Here is a 26,201-nt window from a genome sequence, read left to right as displayed (position 1 = left end):
ATAGAGGTGCATCTAACACGTGAAAATCATGACAACAGAGGTCTAACAAATTCATAATAATATTCTGCAGCTATTTGTCTTCTCGCTATTCATTATCTATGTTACAGTAAATTTAAATAAATTTAAATACTACAAACGTAAAACAATGTTATAATGTTTGTGTCTAACACAGAAGTGGTATATTTTTATCCAACCTAAAAAAACCTCTTGCACTTAAGTTAAATTATACTGAAACGGCTGAATATCTTTTTTAAAAGGTTACGAAACGGTTAAGGTAAATACCAAAACAAATCATTAAATGACAGGTTAAGCGGGAGACCGAGTCTGCCATCGCCGTCCCAAAATAACACCCCCTGCAACCCCTCCTCAAGAATAGGCCATGCTCAGTTGCAGGTATTGTTTACGTGTTTGTCCGTTTTCGACCAGTCGGTTCAGAGAACTTTTCGTATTGCACAGTACTCTTAGCTTCTACCTTGTCGTTTCTAGAGTCGTTTCAACCAATAGCAACCCCCTACCCTCCTCCTCCCCACCCCTTTCACCAAAATAATGCCAAGGAAACCCCTCTTGCAGAGCACATAAAGGCTTCGTTTAGGTTTATTTTCGGATCTCCACAATAATATCACCTCTTGGTATTTGAGTTTAAGAGAGACGCAAATGAAGTCTCGAGCAAGCTAAGGGGAGCAAATCCAGTGATGAGGCGGGAAGGGGGTATCATTTCTTTTGGAACTCCCCTTTTCTAGAATAGACCGCGCCAACGGTTTTCGTCCCAGAGATTGAATTAATCGGGTCTCGACGTTTTAACCCTTTGAATACCAACTACGCATATATGCGTTATTAATGGTCGTGCTCTTTGTACCACTTGTGACGTCATCAATTTAAATGTCATCAGATATTCTTGCTAAGCTGATAGTAGTGCTAGGCTAGCCCTTTCCGCACAATGGTCAGGTTTAGATATCGACGACATTCCGACATCGCAAATCGAAAAACAAGGTTATCAGTTTTGGTGCAAAAACGGTGGTAAAATGGTCCACAACGCCTATGATTGATCGAGGTCCATTTCTAGGCTTCGCCCGTAATTAACATCCAACTTTTCACTGCAGCCAGAAAGAACATACAATGCAAAAGGTAGCCAGTGTAAAAGGGCAGAGAAAAACAGAAAGGAAAGGGCCAACAAACGAAATTGAGAACGGTTAATGGCAAAAAAAAAAAAAAAGTCCAAATTTTGGCTTATGCGCATGCCTGTAATTGAAGTTTTGCCCCATTTTGTACCTAATCCTCGAAAAAGCTCTCCTTTTAGCAAAAAAAAGCTTTTTTAGCACAACTTAGGCTTATTTAGCGTCATGGCAGCTAAAAAACCTGACTAAACGGCTAAAAACGGTATTTTTTGGCAAAAGTTTGGTATTCAAAGGGTTAACTGAAAACTGACAAAATAATGTGACATTAGACTGACAGATCGTGTCTCAAGATCAACATTCTTTCTAAAAACTAACATGACAAAAGCCCCGTCCACACTACGCTGGAGAAATTTCAAAACGCAACTTTATTTCTCCGGTTAGGCCTACCATCCACACTAATCCGTCACCAAAACGGAGCTTTTCGAAAACGCCCTTCAAACCGGAGAAAATTGAAAACGCCAGCTTTTCGTTTTCGCGTGGGCGGAAAACATTCCAAAACGCGCGGAACTTTTCGAAAACGATGGCTCCAGGGTAATCATGTGATTTCCCTGTCGAAGTTTTCAGCAAATACAAATCCAAAATGACCGGTGACTGTTCGGTTTTCAAATTCCTCTCCGGCATAGTGTGGACGGGGCGTAGAATCCTATAACTTATGAACATATCAAATATTTACGGATACATAACATTTCTGTCTCCAAATCCACTCCCTCAGAGATCGTTATGGCGGCGGCAAGCAAGAGTAACATTTTTGCTTTGCCATAAGTTTCAGACCGTTTAACAGCGAGCATGACCTCTCTACGTTACACCTCAAGAATTTTTATAAAAACGTAACTTGTAAGTGTAAGATAGGTCGCAGAACTGAGCAGTGTTTTACAAGTTACTACAGAGTGGGTTACCTTTTAAAAAAATAACCCGCACACGAACATTTTCTGCACAACAATGCAATGCTTGCAATTAAACAGGGGAAAGCAAAACATTCCTTTGTGTACCCAAAGACAGCAGAGTTTCCTTCACATGGAAGTTCATTATTATTTCCGTCTCAAAATAGAAATACATGAACACACCCAAAACACATCCAACATAAACCATCAACCGTCTGACTAACAAACGCGCCTTTCCTGCTTTAGGTACCTTCATATTTTTCCTGACAGACAGTTGCCGTCCTTGACTTTTAAACCATCCGTTTACTTTGTTACTTTTTTTGTCTTTCTCTTTTTTCAAAAAATGTTGCGTCTTTTTCCTGCACCGTCTTATTACTTTAAGCTAATAAACGCTATTTTAATCAACTTGTAAGTTGGTATAAACAAAATTATTTCTCGGTAAAATATGATTTGATTGGTGTGGGATTTAAACTTTGACTTCATTATTTCTATTTGTATAATCTTATAACTATTGGCGTCCTTATCTTTTTAGCTTATATGGAAATTTCAGGTAGCCAAGGATGGCAATTAGTAAAACGTTTTGTACGTAATAACGTCGCTTAACTTAGCTTAACTTTGTATATTTCGATTATTTTGTGTGTATGTGTCTATGTTTGTTTGTTTGTTTGTTTGCTTGTTTGTTTATTTGTGTCCCTGACCTAACCATGTAAAATACCTTCTCTTTTGACTGGCTGCCTGGCATTTTGACCTCATAAGTTATTTCGGGTAGCCAGCACACCTATCATTCTTGTTTTTACTCTAGCAAAACGTTGTCATTTCTAACTCTGGGGTGAAATAAAGGTTTTTGTTGCTGTTTTGTTGTAAGTAAAGAGTATGTTAAAAATGCTGGGGCTAACCACAAAATTGCTGTGTAAAATACAGTTATTCATCTTCCCAGTACAGTAAGGTAAGGGGTGATACATTTCTAAGACAGACAAGCAAGTATCTGAAGAGCCCGTCATACGGGGACTGGTAAAGGAAGGTGTACCCAGATTATTTTCTATAAACCTAGACATAAGTGTCAAACGTCTCAAGTTGAGGCCTGGAATACCCAATAAATGATATATTAAACCTCTACTCAATTTGTTCAAGTTACCTTCGCGAGACCACTCAAACTGATATATGACCCTTGGGGTATTTCTGCGTCGTTGACGGACTTCATTTTTGAAGTTAGCCCGGTTTTGCACAAATTTCTTTAGAAACTATACAACCTCCTAGCCGGAAGTAACCCTCCAAGTGACCAAAAATTTCATTACATCTCCTACATAGACTACTTCCGGTCACTGTATGTGAACCAACATTAACCTAAATATTGTAATTCTAAATTAATCGCTTTGCATTTTCTTGTTATGAGGCATTATTGTCACCATGTTTCTGTGACATGACACACTACTGTTTAACAACACTGACATCAAAACTCATCACCAGTTCCCCCTCGAACACCACAGGAACTTGGACCGTGTGAAGAGCCATCTGAAGAGACCGGATAAGAGCTGTGGGAAGATCACTGGGGCCAACAGACCATTTCTACATTTGGATAAGAAAACATTTGCTGAGACATAGTTCATAGAGGGAAATTGTTAAGAAACACGGTAAACATCAAAGAAGCAAAAAAACAGGCTGAGATTTATGTTGGGAGGTCCTTGACCCTGCACATCTTTTGTGTTATACTCACTGACTATGCCTGAATGCTTCTATTGGTTAGTTGTATGAGCCCACATAACCACCTTTTGTATTTCGCCAACAAAAACATACAACAAAGACCTTAGTCAGGTTCCTTAACCTAAAGACAATCATTCAAAGAGCGCTTTGCGCGAACACACATAGCAAAGAGGGTTCTCAGGGTTCAGGGTTCTCAAGGACTTGAACCCTTTTCAGTGCTAGCCTGCGATCAATAGCAACAACAGCAATCTTTTATTTAAACACGATTTTGTCTAAAGCAACAAACTCTCTTGACAGCTCTTAGAGTAGCTAGAGTGGGTGGTGAAGGCAAGGAGAGCTTACTAGGATATGTCAGACTTTAATACGCCTTCCATCCCCATCCCTTCCCTAACAGCTGCCGCTAAGAATTGGTGCTACTAATAAAAATGCAGGCTGTGAGACAAGAAAGAAATGTCCACACCAACAATAAACACTATCCATCACTAGTTCAACAAGCTTTACTAGCTTTTTTAGCTTTGCCAGACTTAACACGTCTCCGTCCTCCTCCTCATTTATAAAGCAGAAAATGATTTTAGTTGAAAAATGCCCCACGTTTCCAACATTAAGTGGGGGGTCAACAGGTGCTTGTCAACCAAACCTTAAGTGTCCCCATTATACTTGCACGACGGCGTAGTAGCCAGCAGCGCAAGCATTTCTGGTCAGGTTACCGGCAAGGATTGGCATCAGACATGAAAAAAGTTGCGGGGAAATGTTTGCAGGACGACAAGGTGGGGACAAAGCTACATATTGAAAGACAACCCCTTATTGCTTTTGCGACAGGGGGAGCTTAGGCTTATCTGTCGTAAAGCACTTTTAATGGCCAATTCCCTCTATAAGACGTGTATTCAGAAAATCATGGTAGTTGTATTCATCACCTTGGACTGGATATTTGTTTTGATGAATACAACTACCATGATTACCTGCGGGTACGTCTAATAGAGGGAACAAGCCATTCAAGTTTGCGTTTACGCGTTTGTGTTTGTGAAAATGTGAGCACTTCTCACCACATTTTTCTTACCTTGTAACTCGACCTCAGGACAACACGAAGCTGTAACTCCTGGTTCTCACCAGGCCTCATCTTGTTGGCGTGTTTCATGAGTGGATCGGTGCACGCTTGCCGAATGTTACCTTCCAGGATTTTCAGAATCTTCCCAGTGTCGTCGAACACTTTCTTCAGAAGTTCAACCTCGTTCCCATACCCCGAGTACCGAATGTCAATGGTCGCAGTGCCTGGGTACGAATCGCCTCCGGTTTCTTTTGCTGTTGTATCGGCAGTGGTTGTTTCAGACAACCGGTTGTCTGTCTTTTCTGGGAAATCGGCGTCTTTCGCTGGTTTTGGTAATTCATGATAATTTACGTCTGGCACCCAACGCAGCTCGAAGTGTGCGATGTTAAATTTATCGCCCAGGAAGAAATAACAGTTGGCTTTGGATGCCAAGCTTTCGCGGAGCTTTTGCGTGTGGCTCTTAGAGAAGAAAAGTAGCACACCATCTGCCGGTGAAAGAAATTTTAAAAACTTCAACCAGAGATATCAAACAGCGTCCTTGGAGATGGTGGATTGTACGACAACTTATCAGTCAGTAGTTCAGTATTTTTCTCTCTCTTTTCTCTGGCAATTGGAGATATTAATACGTAAATTGATTACAATCGTTTAATGTAAACATTTTCTATTGTAGACGTACGAAGTCTAATGATAGTCTAAAGCACGTAAAACAGTGAGTTAAGTCTAAACCTAAAATCTGATATAAAAAAATCGGACGTGAAGTTTTCATGGCGTGGGAGACTAGGCAATAAATACCTAACAAATACCAGTTCTGTATAAACCTGAAAGCTTTTTCAGCTTCTTCTCTCTTCTACGCTCCAAAGACTTTTTTTAACCAAACCATATAATCGACTCAAAATTACCATCGAATTTCAAAAGTGAAGGATTCACTGAAACAGTATGTACCGTATGTTTGCTATGAGTGCATTTCAGATGAAATGGAAATGGCAAACAACTGTCGCGTAGGTTCAAGTTTTCAGAAGATATTTTTTTCTCAGCTGGCATAAAGTTTGCTGAGTACTGGTAGATTGCGGTCGACTCCACTATTAACCAATGTTTCCTATTAGCTTCACCTTTATTAGATATACGCACATAGTTACTGATCATTGTTTTCTGTTCAGTGGGCCCTTATTGTATTAACGCAAGATGCAGCTCTAATTTGTCGTGTATTTCAGTCTTGATTCTCTTTCTCTACTATCAACTCATGAGATGTTATTATGGCCAACAAGACTTGAACCAGGGTGTATGTTTCTGCTAACAAGAGCATTTTAGTAAGAAAATCAACAGGATCACAATTTGATGTCTGTCTACGGAAGGTGTCCTCTAGCAGAGGTTCAACTAATTTAAATTTCATGCTTACCATCTAGAAGCTCTCCTCCAAAGCTGAGAGGCGAAGAGGCATCTACTCCAAGATGAAGCAACAGAAAACTAAGACCTACAACTGATCAACAAAACTTAGTGTCAGAGCGCTTATATAACAGCTTATGGGGATGGTTATAAAGTGCTGGTTTAAACGGACTACAGTTAAAGAGATCCCCCCATACTACATGTTAAGGGGTGGGGATGCTGGTCGTTGTACAATTAAGATTTTGATCTCGTTTAGGGCCTTCAGGACAGAAACAACATGATTTTGTTACTTTAAGGTATCTTGCAGGATTACCCGTCACACTGTGCTGATGGTTTATAAAATTTCTTAGCAGGTTAAAGTACTTGATCGTTATTGGCTTGACTAAAGGTCTCAGTGTTGTGTCCGTGTAGAAATGTATCTTTTGTGGTTCAATCCACGCTTAGGCGACGCCCAGATCAGTCCCCTTTGAGGTTAACCGCAATTCAAAATTTCAAAATTCCCGTTACTCAAAATTTCCGACAAGCACCCCTGCCCTGCTGCCCACTTAACATGAGAGTCCGCCCCGTTGAGAAGAAAACTCTTAATAACTTGCTGTATGTACCTGACTTGTTAGCTGTATTTCCGAATGTCTGTACAGTATTTCCTCCACGTTCATTGCAGACTACAATCTTACAGTTATCCACATAAGGAGGTATGTCAGCCAATAGCGGCACAGTAGCTGTTTGATCTTCCTTCTTTACCAGACGATCCAACAGACCCACAATCTACAGACCATTAGGAAAGAACACTATTATTAAATCGTAGTCTCTAGGAGGCCAGTATATGGGCCACCATATAAACCTTTAAGTGGACAAGACAAAGATTCTTTTACAGACAATGAGACTTCAAAAACTATTTGCAAAAGGGAAACTAAAAATGTATAAGAAGCGGGTGTGAAAGCACATGCAGCATTGTTTGGGGTACAAGGAACCAAAATCTCTCGGCAATGACTTCTCTTTAGACGCCTGTAGAGGAGAATTTTTCCCTTCTCGAGATATCAAATAGCAGGCATACGAAATCCTTGAATTTAATGGTGACACGTAACCTCTAGAAAAGATCCAGTTTTCCCCATCTGGAGCAGAGTCATTTTGCAGTGCGATAAAAGAGGTCTTAAAAGTCTTGTTTTTTTTAAAAAATCGTCGATCAAAGACCGTTTTCAATGTGAAAGGATAAATCATCAGTGGAGTTGAACCCCTTTGTAGTTCTCCACAAGGAGTGCGTTCATTCCCTTTAGTCGATAACATCAAGTTGCAGTTTGATTAGTTTTGTGATGCTTTTCACGCCACTTTTTTGTGGCTTAAGTGTAAGTAGCCAGTTTTTCACTCCATCAAGGGTAAAAGGTTAAGTCTGCATACGAGCCAAGTGGCTCATCAGGCTGGAGCTTATCCCGGTTTCTATAGCATGAGGCGAATAGGAGTATTTCTACTCCACCCTGGATGGGTTGCTAGTTTATGGCAGGATTACCCCCCAGCATTAAATTCGCAGGTACCCATTTATACACCTGGATGGAAAGAGTCACTGTGAGAGTGAAGTGTCTTGCCCAAGAACACAACACAATGTCCCAGGCCAAGGCTCGAACCCAGACAGCTCGATCCAGAGACGAGCGCACTAACCATGAGGCCACCGCGCCTCGTAAACACACTCCATTCACGACTTATTGCTAAAGCCAAACACTGTTTAGCAATGGCAGAAATTCGCTGAGGTAAATGAACGCAGCCAAAGTTTTTGCGTGTTTATATTTCATGTAACCAAGGTCACATAGCCAAGTTTTACACTAATTCTTCGCAAAGTCTCCACCCATTCGTATTAACATCTGCCATCAAGACATCTTTACTACACGATTGCATTTTCTAATTCTCGTCACCTGCCTGCTTCACAATGTACTTATTTAACAAGGAGATTTTAGATGTCGATCAAATATGACCACATACCGCACTCTGACCACTGCTGGGAACCTGAAGAATAATTTTATTGTCTTCTTTCACCACATAAAGCCCAGGAACCATGGCCTCGGGTACACCGTTTTTCTGCGACAAAAACAAAGACGGAAGTTAAGAAAATTAACAAAGCCAAATTTCAATCAAGAAACAAAATATCCACGTGAATTGGCGCTTGTGATTAGTTTTAATAAACCATCTTTAAACAAAATCGGTAAAGCATTGAGACAGTGCGTCCTTCAATTAGACTATAGGAACCTCTTTCAACCAATCAGCAAGGGAATAGTAGTGTGGTCATAATATACAGTCCTTTGACTCTCAGAGTCAATTAATTTGGCATTAACTTTTAGTGACATTCAGTAGATGAAAAGCCGTAAAAGCTGGCAAAATTGCTCAGAACTTTCATGAGCTACAGTTTCTTGTGTCTTGTACAACAACTAATCATTTCTAACGTCAGGGTTTACGGACAATTAAAACCCTACACTGTGACCATTCAAATTAGAGATGCCGAGCAGTGTTTCCATATATTCGTGTTTGCTTCTGGGTATTTTACGAAATAAAATCCATGTCACTAGAGATATACTTCTGTCTTGCGGAACATTGGGATTCTTGGGAGCAACAGGATCAAACTAACCACAGAGAAATTCACTATAGCGGCTCTGGGGACTGATTTATTTTGATGCCAATATTTTTTGAGGGTGGCGGAATTCATTCATATCTTGAGGAACACGGTGAAACTAATACTCGCTGAAATCGCTTTGAGACGGCGACCGGAACGCCACAGAACGCAAGTAAACACAGAAGAGTCGAAGTAAGTCGTTCTAATAGAATTTCTTTTCCATATTTCGAACTGTTTTGAACGATGGTTACATTCCCATACAAACTCTTATATTTACGCTGCGTTAGCAAGTGAGTGTAATATGTTAAAATGTTCAAGGCTCCCTAGGAATTTAGGAGACCTGCGTTTACACCAGGCGTATTTTAAATCATAAACTGAATAAGCCAACAGTGCATAAATACACACGGGAGTTTAATATTTACTTCTGTTTAAAAGCACGTCTCCGGAAAAAGAGTATCAAGTAAAGAAGAAGGGTAGTTCCAAAACATAATGTATCAAAGTTAATTGAAAATAATTGAGAGGAATAAAAGAACAGTGAAAAAGGGTTTCATACACACCAGGTACTTGTTCATGGCAAACAATGTGTGGAAGAACCTGTCGTCCTGTTGGATACCAAGATTGATAGCTCTTCGATCTCGATTGTTCCACAACGGGAACGGAAAACCTGATGAAAGAGAAAACAGTCTCAACACAAGGGACCTTTGCTTTAAGTCTTACTGCCCTGAAGAGCTTTAGATCCGTTTTCAGGACTGCAATTCAAACGCTCTCTAGGATCATTGTGAAAGATCTTTTAAAAGACAGATCACGTTAACTAATCTTTCACAGAAAATTGAACATGAATGCGAGAACTGTGTTTTATGTAGCACACGATCTACTTACGATTGAATTATTTTAGAATTGTTGGAATTACTGTAAATAATGAAGTTAAATTTTAGTCTCTTTTTATTGTAAATATCAAATTTAGGTTTCTAAATTTTATAATTTATTTTATTTATTTTATGTGTCCCCCATTAGTAGAGGGTTTTTTATCCTCGGCTAGAATGTATTTGACACATTAATAAAGTTATTGATTGATTGATTGATTGAACGTTGTGTGCTTGACCAAGACATTTAAATTTACAAATGCCAATCTCTTGATCGCAGGTTACGTTGAATACTGACTCAGTTTCTTCAGGCCTCTACTGTTTTGAATTATTTCTCTTTCTCCCCAAGACTTTGAATATATATAGCGGAGTGCAACTGTATTGCAAATCTGCTGAAATACAAGTACGTCCATGAAATATTCATTCAATGAAGCATCACTTAATGTAAACGAAGACGATCAACATTGCATTTTCAAACTTAAATTTTGCTGGCCACAGAAAATCAAATGGCAAAATGCTTTTCAGTCAAAAAGCATTTTTCAATGTGTACTAGCTAGAGCACTTCAAACATTTGCAAAGTGTTAATTACTGTATCCAAAATCAATTACGAAACATCGGAAATTTTGCCTCTGGCTGTTTCCAGAAATTGTGAGCCATTTCTGGAAATGACTCTTAATTCCAACTTATTTTTCCTACACCGAGGGTCGAGTTATTATCATGTAAGGGTAGTAAAATGAAAATAAAATTACTGGAAAAGTGTACTTGCCGATGAAGACTCTTTCACAAACATATTCACAGACTATGTCAATTAGTATTCCGACTGTTTATTGTTAATCAACAACATCTCTAACACTCAACAAACGTCCATTAAATTAAAGAGTTGCCAATCAGTGAGCGGAAGGGGATAAAATTAAAACATAAGACCTTCTTCAACTTACTTTGCATTTTATTTCCCAATTGAAGTAGAAGTCTGCTTGGCGTAAACATGGCGGCAGAAAGTTCAGATCTTTTCACCAGAATGCCATACAAGAAAGGTGCCTTCATTTCTTTTAATCCCCGTGGTTTAGACTGCAAAAGCACAGAGAAGCAAACATTGAATAACCTGACAAAAATAAAAAGATGTTCTTATACAATCAGGGTGTTTAATTCCCAGGAGGTACTCCCCTACATGGGCTTCATGGATATAGGCATGTGCAGTGTTAGTGGTTTTTTTTTTCACCCTGTTACAGAGTTTAGGTCAGCAAGTCAGGAGCAGCATTTGCACACCACACGTGTCGACCGGCTGTTTGTTTTTCATCATTATCTTGTTTCCTTTGTTTTTAGTGTCAAGTTTCAGCTGTAAATTCGGCGATGAAATGCACTCACAGCAATTGCTAGATACCGGTATTTAAATTTTTACCTTTAATTCACTGGACACAAAAATGAAGCCAGCATCATCACTGCAATCCAGAAACTGACTGTTGCTTGATAAATAATTACCATGTTCAAAACGATTTTCTGCCACAAAGATGAAAAGAAACTACCTTCACATTCAACAACAAAACAACAGCCTACATAACAGTAGGAATAACAGACAGATAAAGTGAACATTGTTATTATTGGGTCAATTAGCAACGATTTAGCCACATTTACCCCTATTCTTATTTAGATTTTTTCAGTGAGCCCGGAAGGTGTCTATTTCAATGGTTGATAAGTTCAACAAAAAGTCGGCCATGGACGCTGATAAAATAATATTACAGTACAGAAAATGAATTTACGTTCTAATTCGCTACGCTCAAACGAACGTAAATTATTTTCCTCTCAAAAACATAGATAAATAAATACAATAAATTGATGGTTGGACGCTCAGGCAGTCCAACCAAAAGAAGATTTAACTTAATGGAATTCAAGAAGAAATCATTGTTAAGTATCCTTCCATACAGTACATCAAGTGGTTAAAGAAATGCATGGTCTGTAGCTTATCCAAATATAGTACTTTATGATTCAAACAAACTGTAATTTGAAAGACAATTGCAGTGGGGTCAAGTAATGTACCTAAAAACAATGTAATTAAAAAGAGTTTTGTGTTGGGTACCTACCCAATTTTGCAAGATGTAATATGCCTCTGTAAACTCGTAGCACTTCCTCAGGAAAGACATTTTCCTTTTTCCTCATTTCCAGCATAACCACAACCTCTAAATGATTGAACTTGTTCAGTCCGTCACTCTGATAGCACCACACAGCAATGTCCCTCTCTCCTTCTTTCACTGAATGCAAATGAAAGGAAAAGTCTGCTAAAAATCACTTAGGTTGACTAATGATCCTCAGTGGGAAAAAAGAAGGAATCTAAAATCAGTATCCATTGACAGGCCTCTTAAACTATCAACTTGAATGGGAATTAAATGCTACGCTTGAGCAACATCGCATGGACTGAATTGCCATTAAATTTTGAAAACTGCAGTTGTGTAGGTTCATTCATCTGTTTTTTTCAACAATCTCAAGGGTTTTTCTTTAAAAAAGCAAAGTCCTGTAACAGTTAAACATCCGTCTTTCAGCCTTCACAGAAACTTAATTATCCAGTGATGTTTCTAAACATTCCTCTGAAACTATGGAAAATGGAGAAAATAAAGTTGAGATGAACTTCAGCACTTGCAAACCAATGGCTCAAAGTGTGAAATATCCCAGCCAATCAGATTGTAGCATTTGCATTAGCGTTCAAGCAACATTCTGCTAACAATGGTTATAAAATAATGACACTAGACTAAGTACTATTCACTCAGTTTAAGGAGCTGACTGGGGTTGGTCAGCAACCCAGCAAGTTACTGCTCTCTTACAATCCCGCACACTAAAAAATGGATACATACATTTCATTTTCTTGATGTGAACCAAGAGGTCTTGAGAGGCCTGAACTGTTATTCCATTTGGCAAATCTGCAGCAAAAATAACAATGGCATCAATAACAATTGAAGAAATGCTTTATGTCATTTTTTTAAATAGAAAGATAAGCATATGCATTGAAAGCGTAAACACAGTGTCCCGTAAGCACAGCCATAGAGTAATCAACACACTCATTCTTCTTCAATGCTGTCCTCACTAAAAAGCGAGCTATGTTAAAATTGCTAGTGAAAACAAAGCTTAAAAGGAACCTGACTTTAGAAGAGTCAATTAAATGTGCAAGCCAACTAATTTTTGAATTTACCTCTTAAAAAGTTGTCATCAAGCTTAAAATATCTGATTGTCTTAAACGGTCATTCTTCTTTACAAGTCTATACTAAAGGTTCTTTACCCATATCACTGAAAAAGCTCTAAGATCATGTCAAAGACAGGATGGTCTATTTTATACTGGGAGGTCTCAGTTTGCACTTCAAGTGAAAGCTGGACCAGTTGATCTAATAGCATAATGTGGTTGGGGTGTACATTTTTTAGTCCAACTGGCTTACACCTAAGTCCATTATTTGGACTCTATCAGGCCCAAAGAATTTAATTCTCCCTACCTGTATCAACATACTCTTTAGAGTACATCTTAGGATAATTTATTGTTATAATATCAGCTTTCTAGCTCTCCTGGGATGTAATAACACTTACCTCTTAAATCCTTCGCCAAAGACTTCCTCATCTCTTGTAGTTTACTCTTCCCTTGGGTCCTGTAACGCCAAGTGATGGTCCTTCCTGCTCTTCTTAATGGTAGATGGAAATCTTTTGAGCTTGGGTCTGTTTCATCAGCAACAAGGAAACTACCATCTGATTCCCTGGAATGCGAGCTTCCATTAACACTTTCATGGGATTGACTGTCTTCATTGAATCTCCTTACCACAGCATCAGGCAATCTCTGGGATGGTGATGCAGTAGTTGCAGAGGGAGTTGGAGGCTGATGAGGCGAAGAAGTTATCGGAAGGGTAGTCAAAGGCAGCTGACTGGTTAATGAAGTAGTCTGATGACTAGATTGGGGAAAGGAGGGTACCACTGGCTGTTTGCTAACTGATGGCATGGCACTGCCAACAGAAGCTTCATTAACAGTTGTTGTTGGCTGTCTTACACTTCCAACATTATTCCTTTGAGCTGACTGGACAGCTGACTGTCCAACATGCTGTGGCAAAACACTGAACGTTGTCACTGTCCCACCTGAGGACCTGTTTGAAACTGGGGTTACTCCCTTTGCTCTTTCACTTGTCGTTGCAATTGTAGCCTGCATAACGGTAGTCGTCCGAGGCAAGCATGAAGTAGATGATGGTTGACTGGTCATCAGCACAACTGGAGCCTGCTGCGGAATGAACTGACCTGCTTGGGGATAACTGACAAACATTGGTCCCCCCTGCAAACTAGGTGCAACAGGGTTGGCATAAACGACAGGCATGCTTTGCTGAATGGCAGAAGCGGGCACCCACATGTACTGATTAGCTGGTTGTGCTGGTGTAACAAGTCCCTGAGATGGCTGTTGTAACTGATTTGATGGCACAAGAGCAGGAACTGGCGTCGCTGATTTTTGAACCTTTGCAGTTGACATTGGTGGCCAAGTCAGGGGCTGGTACTGAACAGGCTGCAGTCCCTGATTTAATGGTAAAACAGCAGCAGATGGGTTCGAAAAAGGCAATGCTGTTGCTGTGTTTTGCATCCCTGCAGTGGACATTGGTGGCAGTGTTAGTGGTCGGTACTGGACAGGTTGGTTTGAAACACCTCTTGGCAGTCCCTGGTGTAATGACACCACAGCAGCAGACTGAGTTGCCGATCTTTGAATCTGTGCAGATGGAGGCGTGGTTGCTTTTCTCTGTGCCTGACCATTAGTCACCACAACACCTTGAGGTAGTGGTCTAGTTTGTAGTGCAGACGATTTCTGAGCAGGCAGCCCAGGAGATGCTGCAGCTCCTTGATTTTCTATTGCTGATTGCTGCCCAGGACTTGGTTTTGATGGGTCTTCTTTTTTCATTAAACGAGTAACTAAAAAAAGAAGAAATTTAGCAAACCAATGGAACTTTTTACTCATGCCATACTTTTCTGAAATTTTCATTCAAACACCACAAAAGAAGCCTCACTGCTCAATTTAACATGCCAAAATTTAGTAAATATGAAAAGTTTCATAAGAATCTGTTACCAACTCATAAAAATATGGGACCCCAGACTTTACATCAAAGAAATGTATGCCTGGGGTGGGGGGAATGGGGGGGCACTTGCTCACAGTCTGTGGTACCTGTACTTCAGACACCCTCTTCATACAGACACCTGCATAATTATTATAGACATATCACAGTATTTAAGTCCAACTTAAGCAACTGTGAAAATAAAGCCTGAAAAAAAATCCAGGATTGAACAGATTCCAAGACCTCAATCAGGCCTACCAGTAATGCTGCTTAAGTTATGTACAATGATCTTTCATGTCTTCATATTTTGCTCTGCAGTTCAAATATAAGATCTGTTGAATATGCTCTTGCAAAATGAGTTCAGCAATAAAATGAATTACTGTGTTTCTTACATAGAATTAGGATCTTAAAATAAACTAGAAGTTCATCAAACAAGAAAATAAGTAATAAATTACCTTCTCTAATAGCTTGTGCACATGAAGAACAAACTCTACCAATCTTGAAATCCATGTAAGGAAATCTAGCCAGCTGGGAACAGCAGCTATTACAAAATATCTGTTAAACATGCAGTGAAAAACCGTTAACATTTCATCACATATTATGCTTCATGCAGTACAAAGAGCTTAAGACAGAATCCACCAGAAGTTCAAGTAACAAGTGGACAAAAACCTTCTGCAAACTTCTGTACAACTGTTTTAAAAATTTGCTAAAAAAAATCATTTCTAACAACACCAAATGTCAAAGACGAAGGTTGAACTTCTTATGAAACACTTCAAAGTACTGGTGAAATGAAACTGATGATGAAATTTTGCCTGTGTTTGCACAAGTTCTCTGAACTTTGAAATTTATTTTCTCTCGTTCCCATGGGAATTGTTCTCGGTGTTATTTCAGGCAATTATTTAAGTATTATTTACGAAAACGTAAATTTTTAAAATGACTGTAAAATACTTAAATTATTCTGGTACCAGATTTTTGACCACTACATGTAAAACCTCAAACTGCTTGATTTTCTATCGGATTTTGTGTTAACATTTCAGCTCATATTATGAAATTATGGCTACATAGCATAGGTGGATTATCTTCACAGTCACTGGCATTCAAATAACCATTGAATTAAAGTCAGCTCACCTTCCCACAACCTCTACAGTGATGTTTTCTGATGAAAAGTGTAAATTTTATATTGCAGGCAGTACAGTTGTAGCACCCAAAATCAGGCATCCAGATAGGAGCTACTTTGCCAGGCTGAAAAAAATATATCGTAATAAAATATTTGTCAATTACCAATTCTTTCAAGGTTTGTGTGTCAACCAAAAATCCATACACCTTTTTGTCCTAATTTCCATCTATAGCATAATTATTAAACAAGTGTATGGCATATTCACAGCTGTAACCTTATGCTCCACTCACAGAAGTGACGAGGATGAGTGAGTGATGGCATCACAGATTCATGATTACAGTCAACTTTTGCAGCTTGCACAGGTTTACTGTCTACTAGTACCCATTTAAGGCGGCTCCCTATAGTTTTATGATTGCACGCACACATAGGATGAAAGTTCAAGTAATCTGCACACGCTCAAAGGAAAACATCAGTGTTTTTCAATTTTTATGACGTCAAGATGAGCACAAAAAGCAAAACTGACAGTGAATTTTCTCACGTTTCCTTTGGTGAATTTTTTTAAAATTTGGCTCAGTTGCAACCACATACAATTCCTATAAAATACCCTATTTTTGTTATTAAATCTGTCAGAGTTAATCTAATATATTTAGAAGAATGACAAATTACAGAATATTGGAAAAACCATCTCAACAACCTTGACTTTTAACCAATTCAAAGTGTCAGTCAATATTATTTCCATGATGTGGCAAAGTATGAAAAATTTTCACTGAAGGAAAGTAAAAATATTAAGGAGTTCAGGCCAAAATGAGGAACATATCTGCCTGTCATTAGATGAGATGTTGCCATGATAATGGCCTTGGTTCAAAAATTGACAATCAAAAAATAAGCCTTATATTAACAGTACCCATACTGGTAAATCTCTCCAGGGAAAACTTCAAGAGAAATTACTATCTTTCCTTTTCTAACTTGCGCTCTATAGGAAGGGTGTTCGTAAATACTCTAGGGAGCCACCTTAATCTCCTGTGAGGGGAGAGGTGAAATGAGGGTACAGCCAAGTGCCTAACTCTAGCCAGCAAATACAGTCACCTCTCACCACTCCTGGCCGGTTTGGCACAGACAGTTAAACTCAAAGTTTAAAGACATTTTACTATCTAGTAGTTGACATCATCAGTATAGGCTCTTCTGTAAATGGGAGACGGTCTCTAGCAAAAAATGCCACACTGGCTGGGGGCAATGAGAGGTAGCTGTGTTCATAGACCATGTCACAGAACTTGGGTATCAGTCAAGGAAGCATTTGGATATCTCAACTTAGTTACCACGAAAGTGCTACTGAAACGAAATTTTCGTATGTGAGATTTTTGCTTAATAATAAAGTTTCAACCTTACTTGGAAACACTGCATACTTTTTTTTTTTGCATACGGTAAGTGAACACTGCTTTTTCAGCCGTTTGAAGTTGGCTGGTTAAGCGCAAAATTGGCGGCCATCTTGGCGCGGCCAAAACAGCCTAGTGACGTCACTGGTTGTATTACTCTCATGCCGCGCTGAAAATTTAGAGTGATTATGGGAGAAGAGAATACTTTTCAAAGCCCCCCTAAAAACATCTTAAGGACATCTCAGAGTGTTAAGCAGATAATAACAGTAGCCTTAGACATGAAGACGTGGAGAGTCGATCCTGGGGCTTTTCAGTCTATTTTATTGGATATTTCCAGGATATTATTTTTATGAAGGCAAGCAAACCAGTGCAAGTTCTTAAATCGCAAAAATGATCAGGATTCTTTGTAAAATGGCCAGCACTCAATTACACAATATCTACACTCATAAAGTAAAAAAGACATGAAAACAAGACAAAGTGGCTTTTGAAAATATTATCTGGAGTGCTGCTGCACGAATCGCAGCAATAATGCTTTGAGTTTTCGAGTCGCTTCACTTCGAGGAAACCGGACGCTTGGTGAGTTTCACCGCGGACGAGATTGTGCTACAGTGACGTTTAGTCCACTTGTAAGTAAGTAAGGTAAAAGCTTTATTAATGTGTTGATGTATTTAGTTTGTATCTGCCACATCGTACAAGTTATCACAACAGCAACAATTTAAGAAACCCTCTTCTTTTATATGGAGGGAGCGAATTTAAAACTATGAAAGTAAACTAAGCTGCCATGACCCTACAGGTATGTTTTCAGGAAATGAGAGAGAGCGTGACAATGTCGGTGGCGAAAGGTCATATATGCAAATTAGTTCAAATTCTGTTTAATAAACCTTCCAAAGGAGGGTTAACTAGTGATGTTTTAACGAATTGCTTTGAACTTGAATTCTATTAAATAAAGATCATAGACATAAGTATGCACTAAAGAACTCAGAGTAATCCATCGGCCTTAAAATATTGCAATTGGGAGATATGTGTAAAAGAGAAGCAAAATTCCCGCTTTGTTTAGACTGATATGTATGCGGCGATAAAGCAAACCCTGCTGTGGATCACAGTTTTCAAAGATACTCTTTGTCTACCAAAACAACTATCACTTGTTAGTATCATAAAATGATGCCCTCTGTGTGCAAAGAAGAACTCAACTCAAAGCTTGTGGACTGTGAATAACTTCGTGATTGTGCGGATGGCTGATGCGCTTACCGCTTTTAATGCTGTAGAGTTGCCGAGGATATATTCGACAAAAGATATATGTGAGAATCCAAATTTCAGAACCAAGCTGAAAACAGACGACGTTATATGTCGTGTTTAGGCTTAAGGAAGTTATATTTAAGTCGAAACACTCTTCTTCGAAGTCTCCAATCGAGTACTCAAGATGTTCAAAAAATATACTGAGCTGTTCTAATCTGTAGCATTCATTTTGGTGAATCTACACTCTTTGGCACCCTCCAACATTTATGATGTGTATTTCCTGTCAAGGCTGGACAAAAATTACAAGGTAGAAAACTAGTAGGTATCGATAATATGAAGAATAAACTTGAATAAATCAAGTGAAAACAAGACAGAATTTACAGTGCTTCCTGCGTGAATACAACCAGTGACATCAGAAGGTCCTTAAACTCGGTTCCAGAGCCCGGACACAGTTTTGCTCCAAAATGTTGATTTTGGCAGGTAAAAAAAGCACTTTCCGGTAGGATTTGACAGAAATAAAGTTCCCCATTATTTTAAGCACGTTTGAAACTATAGATTGGGCCAATAAAAGAGCGTACGAAAATTTCATTTCAGCGGCACTTTAAGATTCTTACAATTTTACTGTTCTCTTTTCTCCTTACTTTAAGATTTGATTAAGGACGGTGCCTACTTTTGCTGGTGTGCATATGCTCTGCGCATCACACAAGGTATGGTTTACACCATATGCGTGTACTACAGTTGACATTGACATAATCAACTACCCTACCAAGTGCGCAACTAAAATGAAAGCAAAATTTTACTATTGTAACCAAATCTGTACAAAAACGAGAACACCAGAATAGCAGCATACAAAACTATACTGAAATCTAACTGTAAACATGTATCTGCAGCTGGCGTAGTGCGTGCGCTAATCGAGGGTGAGAGACACAAATGTTTGGCTCACTGGGGAGGTGACAGCAACAAATGTAACAGGCACTGCAGAAGTTTCAAAAAAGATGAATTGAAAACAACTCATTTAACTTTTAAAAATGCCTGGTTATTCGTACATTTTATGTTATGAAATGGAAGTGGCAAGGCTATTCAACACATAATTAGTTTCTCGCACCTTCCTCAAAAAGATACATAAAACTGTTGCAACACTGTTTTACCACATTTCCAAACTGCCCAAAGTTCATCAAAAATACACCACTGCATGACATAATTATATTCAACTTTCTTCTTGGTGTTTAGTAATGCAGTAAAAGATATATAAAACTGTTGCAACACTGTTTTACCACATTTCCAAACTGCCCAAAGTTCATCAAAAATACACCACTGCATGTCATAATTATATTCAACTTTCTTCTTGGTGTTTAGTAATGCAGTAAAAGATACATAAAACTATTGCAACACTGTTTTAACACATTTCCAAACTGCCCAAAGTTCATCAAAAATACACCACTGCATGTCATAATTATATTCAACTTTCTTCTTGGTGTTTAGTAATGTGGTAAAACCTGGTCTCTCATGTTTGGTATATGACATAAAGAAAAGGCTAATTTCCATGGTGTTAAGTAATTACATGCATGAGTAGCAACAATTAAAAAGTTATTACAAAGCAAGAGGTGAGAAAAAAATCTTTGCATTAGGGTGAATGAAAAATATATTCTTTCAAGTGGTCAAGATGTTATTTTTCCTAAACAACAAAGAAACAGCTGAGAGATGAAGAAACAAACATTAAACTAGGGGAAACTGGCATAAAACAAAACTTTCACAGGTAGCATTTCAGTAATTACATGTACGTGTTATTAAGCCAAGCACGAGGGCTGTGTCAGGAAGTAATGCCCAAAGTTGACTGGTACAGTGTACACCAAACTCTGCTTGGCCTGTACAAGATCAAGAACTAGCTTAATAAACAAAAGAGACACATAATTTATTAGCTTCAGATTGAACTTACCACACGCAGTTTTGGTTTCCCTGTGGCTTGGCTGGTCTTCTTACTTTCCTGTTGAGGCTGAGGCTGAGGCTGAGGCATTTCTACTTGGGCTATTTTCTGTGCTTCATCTACACCCAATGATTCAAAAGAGCTAAGGGATGTGTCAGCACAGGAAGTTTCAATAAGTGTAACCATGGACTCACTAGACATTCTGTGTCTCTGAGACTTGGGCTGTGTACCGTGAATTTCTGTAGGCTGCCCCAAAGATGGATGCACTTCTGCTGAAATGACTACCTCAGTGGCATCTGCTGGCTTTTGTTCTCGCCTTCTTCCTTGCTTCTTAGGAGTTAAATCAGGAGCAAATGGGTTTGTTGCACTGCCAACATGACCTGGATCTTGGTATGTTTTGGGTCTTGCACCCTGTGACAAGCTTGGTGAACTGGGAGGTCCAAATAAAGAATATTGTTGCATTTGTTCAGGGCCAAAGTTTAACAAACTATCTTCTTTGACATCACTGCATCCATATTCCTGAGCTGCCAAGTCTTTTGCAAAAGGATTTGTACTTGGCAAGCTAACAATTGGAAATGTAAGTGTAACTGGGGTTTGTTCTTTGGTGGATTCCAAAGTTTCTTTTGCAGCTGCAGAGAATGCCTTATCAAGTTCAGATGCCGGTACCCACTCTGGTAAGTTCTCCGTTTCTTCACTCTCACTTGTCTCAACGTATTTTTCTGCCACTGGAATGCTCTGGTAAACAGGCTTATCATGCCCTGTGGCATTTAACTGCATATCACCATCTGTGCCATTTTGTTGTGACACGGGCGCCATGACTGATGGTGAAACACCACTGGAGAAACTCTCACTAGAAGAATTTCTAGTGTAACACTCTTCCTCCTCCTCAAATGAAGATGCAGCTGTCCCATTTATTTGCTGAAAAATAGCATCTTTTGTTGCTTTATCAATAACAGGTGAGGCTAAAGGTAAAATGATTGGTACTGAAGCCTTTACTGCACCATTTTCTACTCCTGCAACACAGTCATTATTGTCTGATGAAGGAGTCGTTGATGGAACAGGTTGAAGGACTAAGATGGGTTTCTCCCCATGCATGACGATCTGAGGCTGGTAGTAAAAAGGAAGCTTTGATGATACTTTTTCATTTCCACTCAGAATACTGTCTAGATTTCCATACTCAAACTTTCCAAAGGTATTAAAGCTTTGATCCTTTGCTAAGTGGAGGTTTTCACATGAGGTTTGAGTGCTTGTCGATGATATTGACAATGTCCTCTCTAAGACTGGAGCAGTTACGCTTTCTGGTTCATTTCTAGCTTCTACTTGTGACACTCCATCTTCAATGACTGCAATGCCATCATCCTTGGAACCAGTTATTGAAAAGGTACCAGGAGCCACTTCTTTATTTTGTATATCATCATTTATTCCATCTGACTGGATAGCCTGAAAAGAATCATTTGGTATAGCTGCTTCTGACAAGTCACTGTCACTTGACGTCACCACAGAATGTGATGATGATGATACTGCTTGATCATCATCTGAAGACGATGATTCACCTTCATCTATTTTTGGGTCATTCTTCTCTATAATTTCTGTTTCCAGTGACTGTGGCTGAGAGTTTGAAAGAGGGGCCTGTTTAAGGTAACGTGTTTCCTCCACAAATGATGTTCCATTGATCTCAGCCTTATCAGAGAGTCTTTCCACAGATCCCTCATCATCTATAAATTCAACACCAGAAGAAACATCATCAGCTTTCTTTGACAACAGCTCAGGTATTTTTTCATCTTCACTTGAGCTAGCACTCTCTTGTAAGAAATCTGTGGAATTTTCATTTGTGGTACTCAGATCATCTTCCACCTCTTCAGCTTTATTAGACAATTCCTGCAACTTCTGATCTTCATTGGGAGTGAGGACACTTTTCTCAACAGAATCAAAAGGATCAACACTTGTATGATCTGTTGCACAAGCTGGATCTAATGGTGTTTCATCTGCATCATAGCCACTTTTCCTATCTTCTTTTCCCATTGTATCAACACTGAGATCTTTATCAGCACTGTTCTCTTCACAATCGCCAGCTTCTTCATCATTATCAGATACTTCTAATAATAGCTCATGGCTTCCATGGCCATTGTGACCATCAACATTTGTATTGCCCAAGGTTGCACTGCCTTCAGGTTGGAGTGATGATTTTTCCTCAGAAGCTGGTACTTCCTTTGGTTTATTTGAAAACATCTTCAGTACAGCATTATATTCATCTTCAGAGGCATTCGATGATATTGACAATGTCCTCTCTAAGACTGGAGCAGTTACGCTTTCTGGTTCATTTCTAGCTTCTACTTGTGACACTCCATCTTCAATGACTGCAATGCCATCATCCTTGGAACCAGTTATTGAAAAGGTACCAGGAGCCACTTCTTTATTTTGTATATCATCATTTATTCCATCTGACTGGATAGCCTGAAAAGAATCATTTGGTATAGCTGCTTCTGACAAGTCACTGTCACTTGACGTCACCACAGAATGTGATGATGATGATACTGCTTGATCATCATCTGAAGACGATGATTCACCTTCATCTATTTTTGGGTCATTCTTCTCTATAATTTCTGTTTCCAGTGACTGTGGCTGAGAGTTTGAAAGAGGGGCCTGTTTAAGGTAACGTGTTTCCTCCACAAATGATGTTCCATTGATCTCAGCCTTATCAGAGAGTCTTTCCACAGATCCCTCATCATCTATAAATTCAACACCAGAAGAAACATCATCAGCTTTCTTTGACAACAGCTCAGGTATTTTTTCATCTTCACTTGAGCTAGCACTCTCTTGTAAGAAATCTGTGGAATTTTCATTTGTGGTACTCAGATCATCTTCCACCTCTTCAGCTTTATTAGACAATTCCTGCAACTTCTGATCTTCATTGGGAGTGAGGACACTTTTCTCAACAGAATCAAAAGGATCAACACTTGTATGATCTGTTGCACAAGCTGGATCTAATGGTGTTTCATCTGCATCATAGCCACTTTTCCTATCTTCTTTTCCCATTGTATCAACACTGAGATCTTTATCAGCACTGTTCTCTTCACAATCGCCAGCTTCTTCATCATTATCAGATACTTCTAATAATAGCTCACGGCTTCCATGGCCATTGTGACCATCAACATTTGTATTGCCCAAGGTTGCACTGCCTTCAGGTTGGAGTGATGATTTTTCCTCAGAAGCTGGTACTTCCTTTGGTTTATTTGAAAACATCTTCAGTACAGCATTATATTCATCTTCAGAGGCATTCTTCATTGCCACTTTCAACTGCAATACATGTTGCACTGTTTCTGGTGGAAGAGTTTGTGTCAGACTTCTCATCTCATCTTCAGCATCTTGTGTGCCAATTTCCATGGCTCTTGACTGCGTTTACAGCTCAAATAATTACACTTGGTCCAGAAAGTTGTTGCAACCCAGTAGTATGTCTAAGATAAAGAAGACAGGAAAATGTCCTTAAAATAATGATAGGGCTCAATCACTTTTTTAAAGAAAGGTTGAAAAATACACGTTAACAGAGCTGCCAACCAAAACAAACTGGAAACCTGGCCCCAGTTGTTCAAAGGCTGGATAACGCTATCCACCAGTTAAATCATTACCCAGCGGATAAATGTTGACAAAACAAACCACGCTATCCACTGGATAGTGATTTATCCTGTGGATAGCATTATTCACCTTTCAAACAACGCAGGCCTGAAGACTAAATTGTAGGATGCCTGTTGAAACTTGGCCATCACTCATAAACATACAAAATATTACACTTTATTATCCAACTGCAGTGAATACCATCCAAATAAGAGTACATATAAACAGCGACATTGTACAGTTATTTGTATAGTAGAAAACCTGTTTGCCGTACAGGTCGGTGTGTGCATGCTAAACTGTCACACCCTCCCTCTTCCATTGATAAATTTATTGACTACAGCAGTTGGATAATAAATCTCTTATTAGATGTTTTGGTGTGTAGTGTCACTTTTTATTATATAGACACAAGTGTTTTACTGGAAAATACACCACTTGTAAAATTCACACGAAACCACATGCAGGACTCAGGTGGTGTATTTTCCATATCCTCACTAGTAAAGATATCGATGATTTCACTGATATCAAGTTTGTCTCGTAAATTGTACTTAAATTTGTTGGTGTATGATCAAAACATCTTCGGTTTCTCCTCGAAAGTCTTCGGCAATCGTTCGTAACCTTCGGAAATCCTAGGTAATCTTCGGAAATTTTCTAAAAATGTTTGGCAACATTCGTGTGACCTTCAGACAAGTTTTGAGAATTTTCAGAAAACTTCGGAAAGTGGTTGGAAATTTTTGGAAAATTGTCAAAATCGCCGTCATCAGTATGTCTATACAATAAAAAGAACATTTCACATTAGCTCAAAGATATGAATGAATTTTGTGTTCTTCTGTCAAGAACAATATCTCACTCATTCACCGCACTCACTCGTGAGATATTGTTCTTGTCACTCGAACATAAAATTCATATCTTCTCGCCACTGTGTAATATCCCCTATATAATTTTCCTAGTTGTTTGTAATTTGGCTTGCTCCACAGGCTCACCAAAATACGGCACAACTCTTAAAAATATACAGCAATACTACACACCAAAACATCTCATAAGATACGTATGTCAACAAAATTGAGCTTATTTGGCATGGAAGTATCATAAACTGCACAGAATTGCTGCCCAAAGCTTGGAACCTCCTCACGGGCCACGACCAGAAAAGTGCAATTTAAAAATCAATAATGATGTCATCAACCTTTTGTTCGAGTTAAATAAAACCTACTGAGCAGGGAGCTCATTCATGCAGAAGGTTTGTTTTTCTATAGCAGTAATTTATCTAGATTTAGAGGATTTTTCGAAAACACATTTGACGATGAGCTTTTACAGTGTCAAAAGAAGAAGGAACCTTCTGTGAATGCGGGAACTTGCAATATAAAAAGCCGGAAGTAACATTGAATCGCTTCATAATCCGTAATTATCAGTTGATTCTTTACACAGTCTAATAAATACGTAGCACACGAAATATAATAACTTACATGCTAGTCAGTAATAATACTAACAGCATAAACCGTATTCTTTAGGTAAAAGCCCTGCGAAAAAAGAGATCAGAAATTGCAAAACCTATATATCGTTTCGGACCAACTATGGCTGCTCCACAGTCCAAAAGGCAAAAAATTTGACGGTCTTATTTCGATTAAAAACATCAGCAGCAATCATATAATTGTGTACAACATATGAAAATGAGCCACAAACAAATTTATCTGTGATAACGCTTAGGTTTCAAGCGAAATTATTGGTAGCCTTTAGCTCTTTCTCGATGTAAGTTCGCGCATCGATAATCGTCAACAAAGCTGAATAAAGTACAGACTCAAACGAAATTATGATTCCTGTAATACCGTTTTCCATAGTAAGCATAGTGCCCTGTAAGAAAACAAAACTGCAAAAAGACAGAACAGAACTAAACAATCTTGTATTGTCCCGTTGTTAACAAGCAGATTGAGTAAATAAAGTTGCAGTCGTCACGACTCACGATCGTGCAGAGTGCAACTCTTATCATCTAAGCTTAATGGAAGCACTCAAATTATCCGTTTGCACGTAAGTACACTTTGTAAATGACAAAATGATAAGTGTAGACAATAAAGTATTACTGATTTACCTGCTATTCAGTAAAATCTGTTGTATTAGTACAAGCTGATCCAAGACTCAGTCACCAAGAGAGACAAGTCCGCCATCTTTGGCAACGAAAAGCGAGCGATGATTAGCAGGACGTAACAGGGGTAGGGTGCGTAAAAATAAAGCCCCCGGAAGTAGGCGGTA

General features: G+C 38.9%; 1 protein-coding gene across 1 annotated transcript; it reads right to left on the bottom strand.

The window, feature by feature from the left end:
- LOC145494662 (uncharacterized) lies at positions 1 to 26,136 on the bottom strand. Its single transcript, XM_081474204.1, has 15 exons — positions 26,041 to 26,136; positions 20,361 to 23,803; positions 15,827 to 15,940; positions 15,154 to 15,253; positions 13,209 to 14,558; positions 12,488 to 12,553; positions 11,723 to 11,890; positions 11,044 to 11,141; positions 10,583 to 10,712; positions 9,339 to 9,445; positions 8,157 to 8,252; positions 6,788 to 6,950; positions 6,199 to 6,279; positions 4,815 to 5,287; positions 1 to 3,622 (listed from the first exon to the last, which is right to left on the bottom strand). Exons 2-15 carry the CDS (start codon positions 23,730 to 23,732, stop codon positions 3,485 to 3,487), a joined length of 6,456 nt encoding a protein of 2,151 aa, XP_081330330.1. The 5' UTR covers positions 23,733 to 23,803; positions 26,041 to 26,136; the 3' UTR covers positions 1 to 3,484.
- Positions 26,137 to 26,201: the final 65 nt, after the last annotated feature.

Source organism: Orbicella franksi, chromosome 1 (assembly GCF_964199315.1).
Source record: "Orbicella franksi chromosome 1, jaOrbFran1.1, whole genome shotgun sequence".
Lineage (NCBI taxonomy): Eukaryota > Metazoa > Cnidaria > Anthozoa > Scleractinia > Merulinidae > Orbicella > Orbicella franksi.
This window is presented reverse-complemented; position numbering and strand designations above follow the sequence as displayed.

Bases quoted from the DNA above. Each gene is read 5' to 3' on its own strand.
- LOC145494662 (XM_081474204.1), bottom strand. From the start codon at position 23,732: ATGGAAATTGGCACACAAGATGCTGAAGATGAGATGAGAAGTCTGACA. The intron at 15,254-15,826 runs GTGAGCTGACTT...CATGTTTAACAG, and splicing joins ACTGTAGAGGTTGTGGGAAG to ATATTTTGTAATAGCTGCTG. The intron at 11,142-11,722 runs GTAGGTACCCAA...TCTTTGTGGCAG, and splicing joins ATTACATCTTGCAAAATTGG to AAAATCGTTTTGAACATGGT.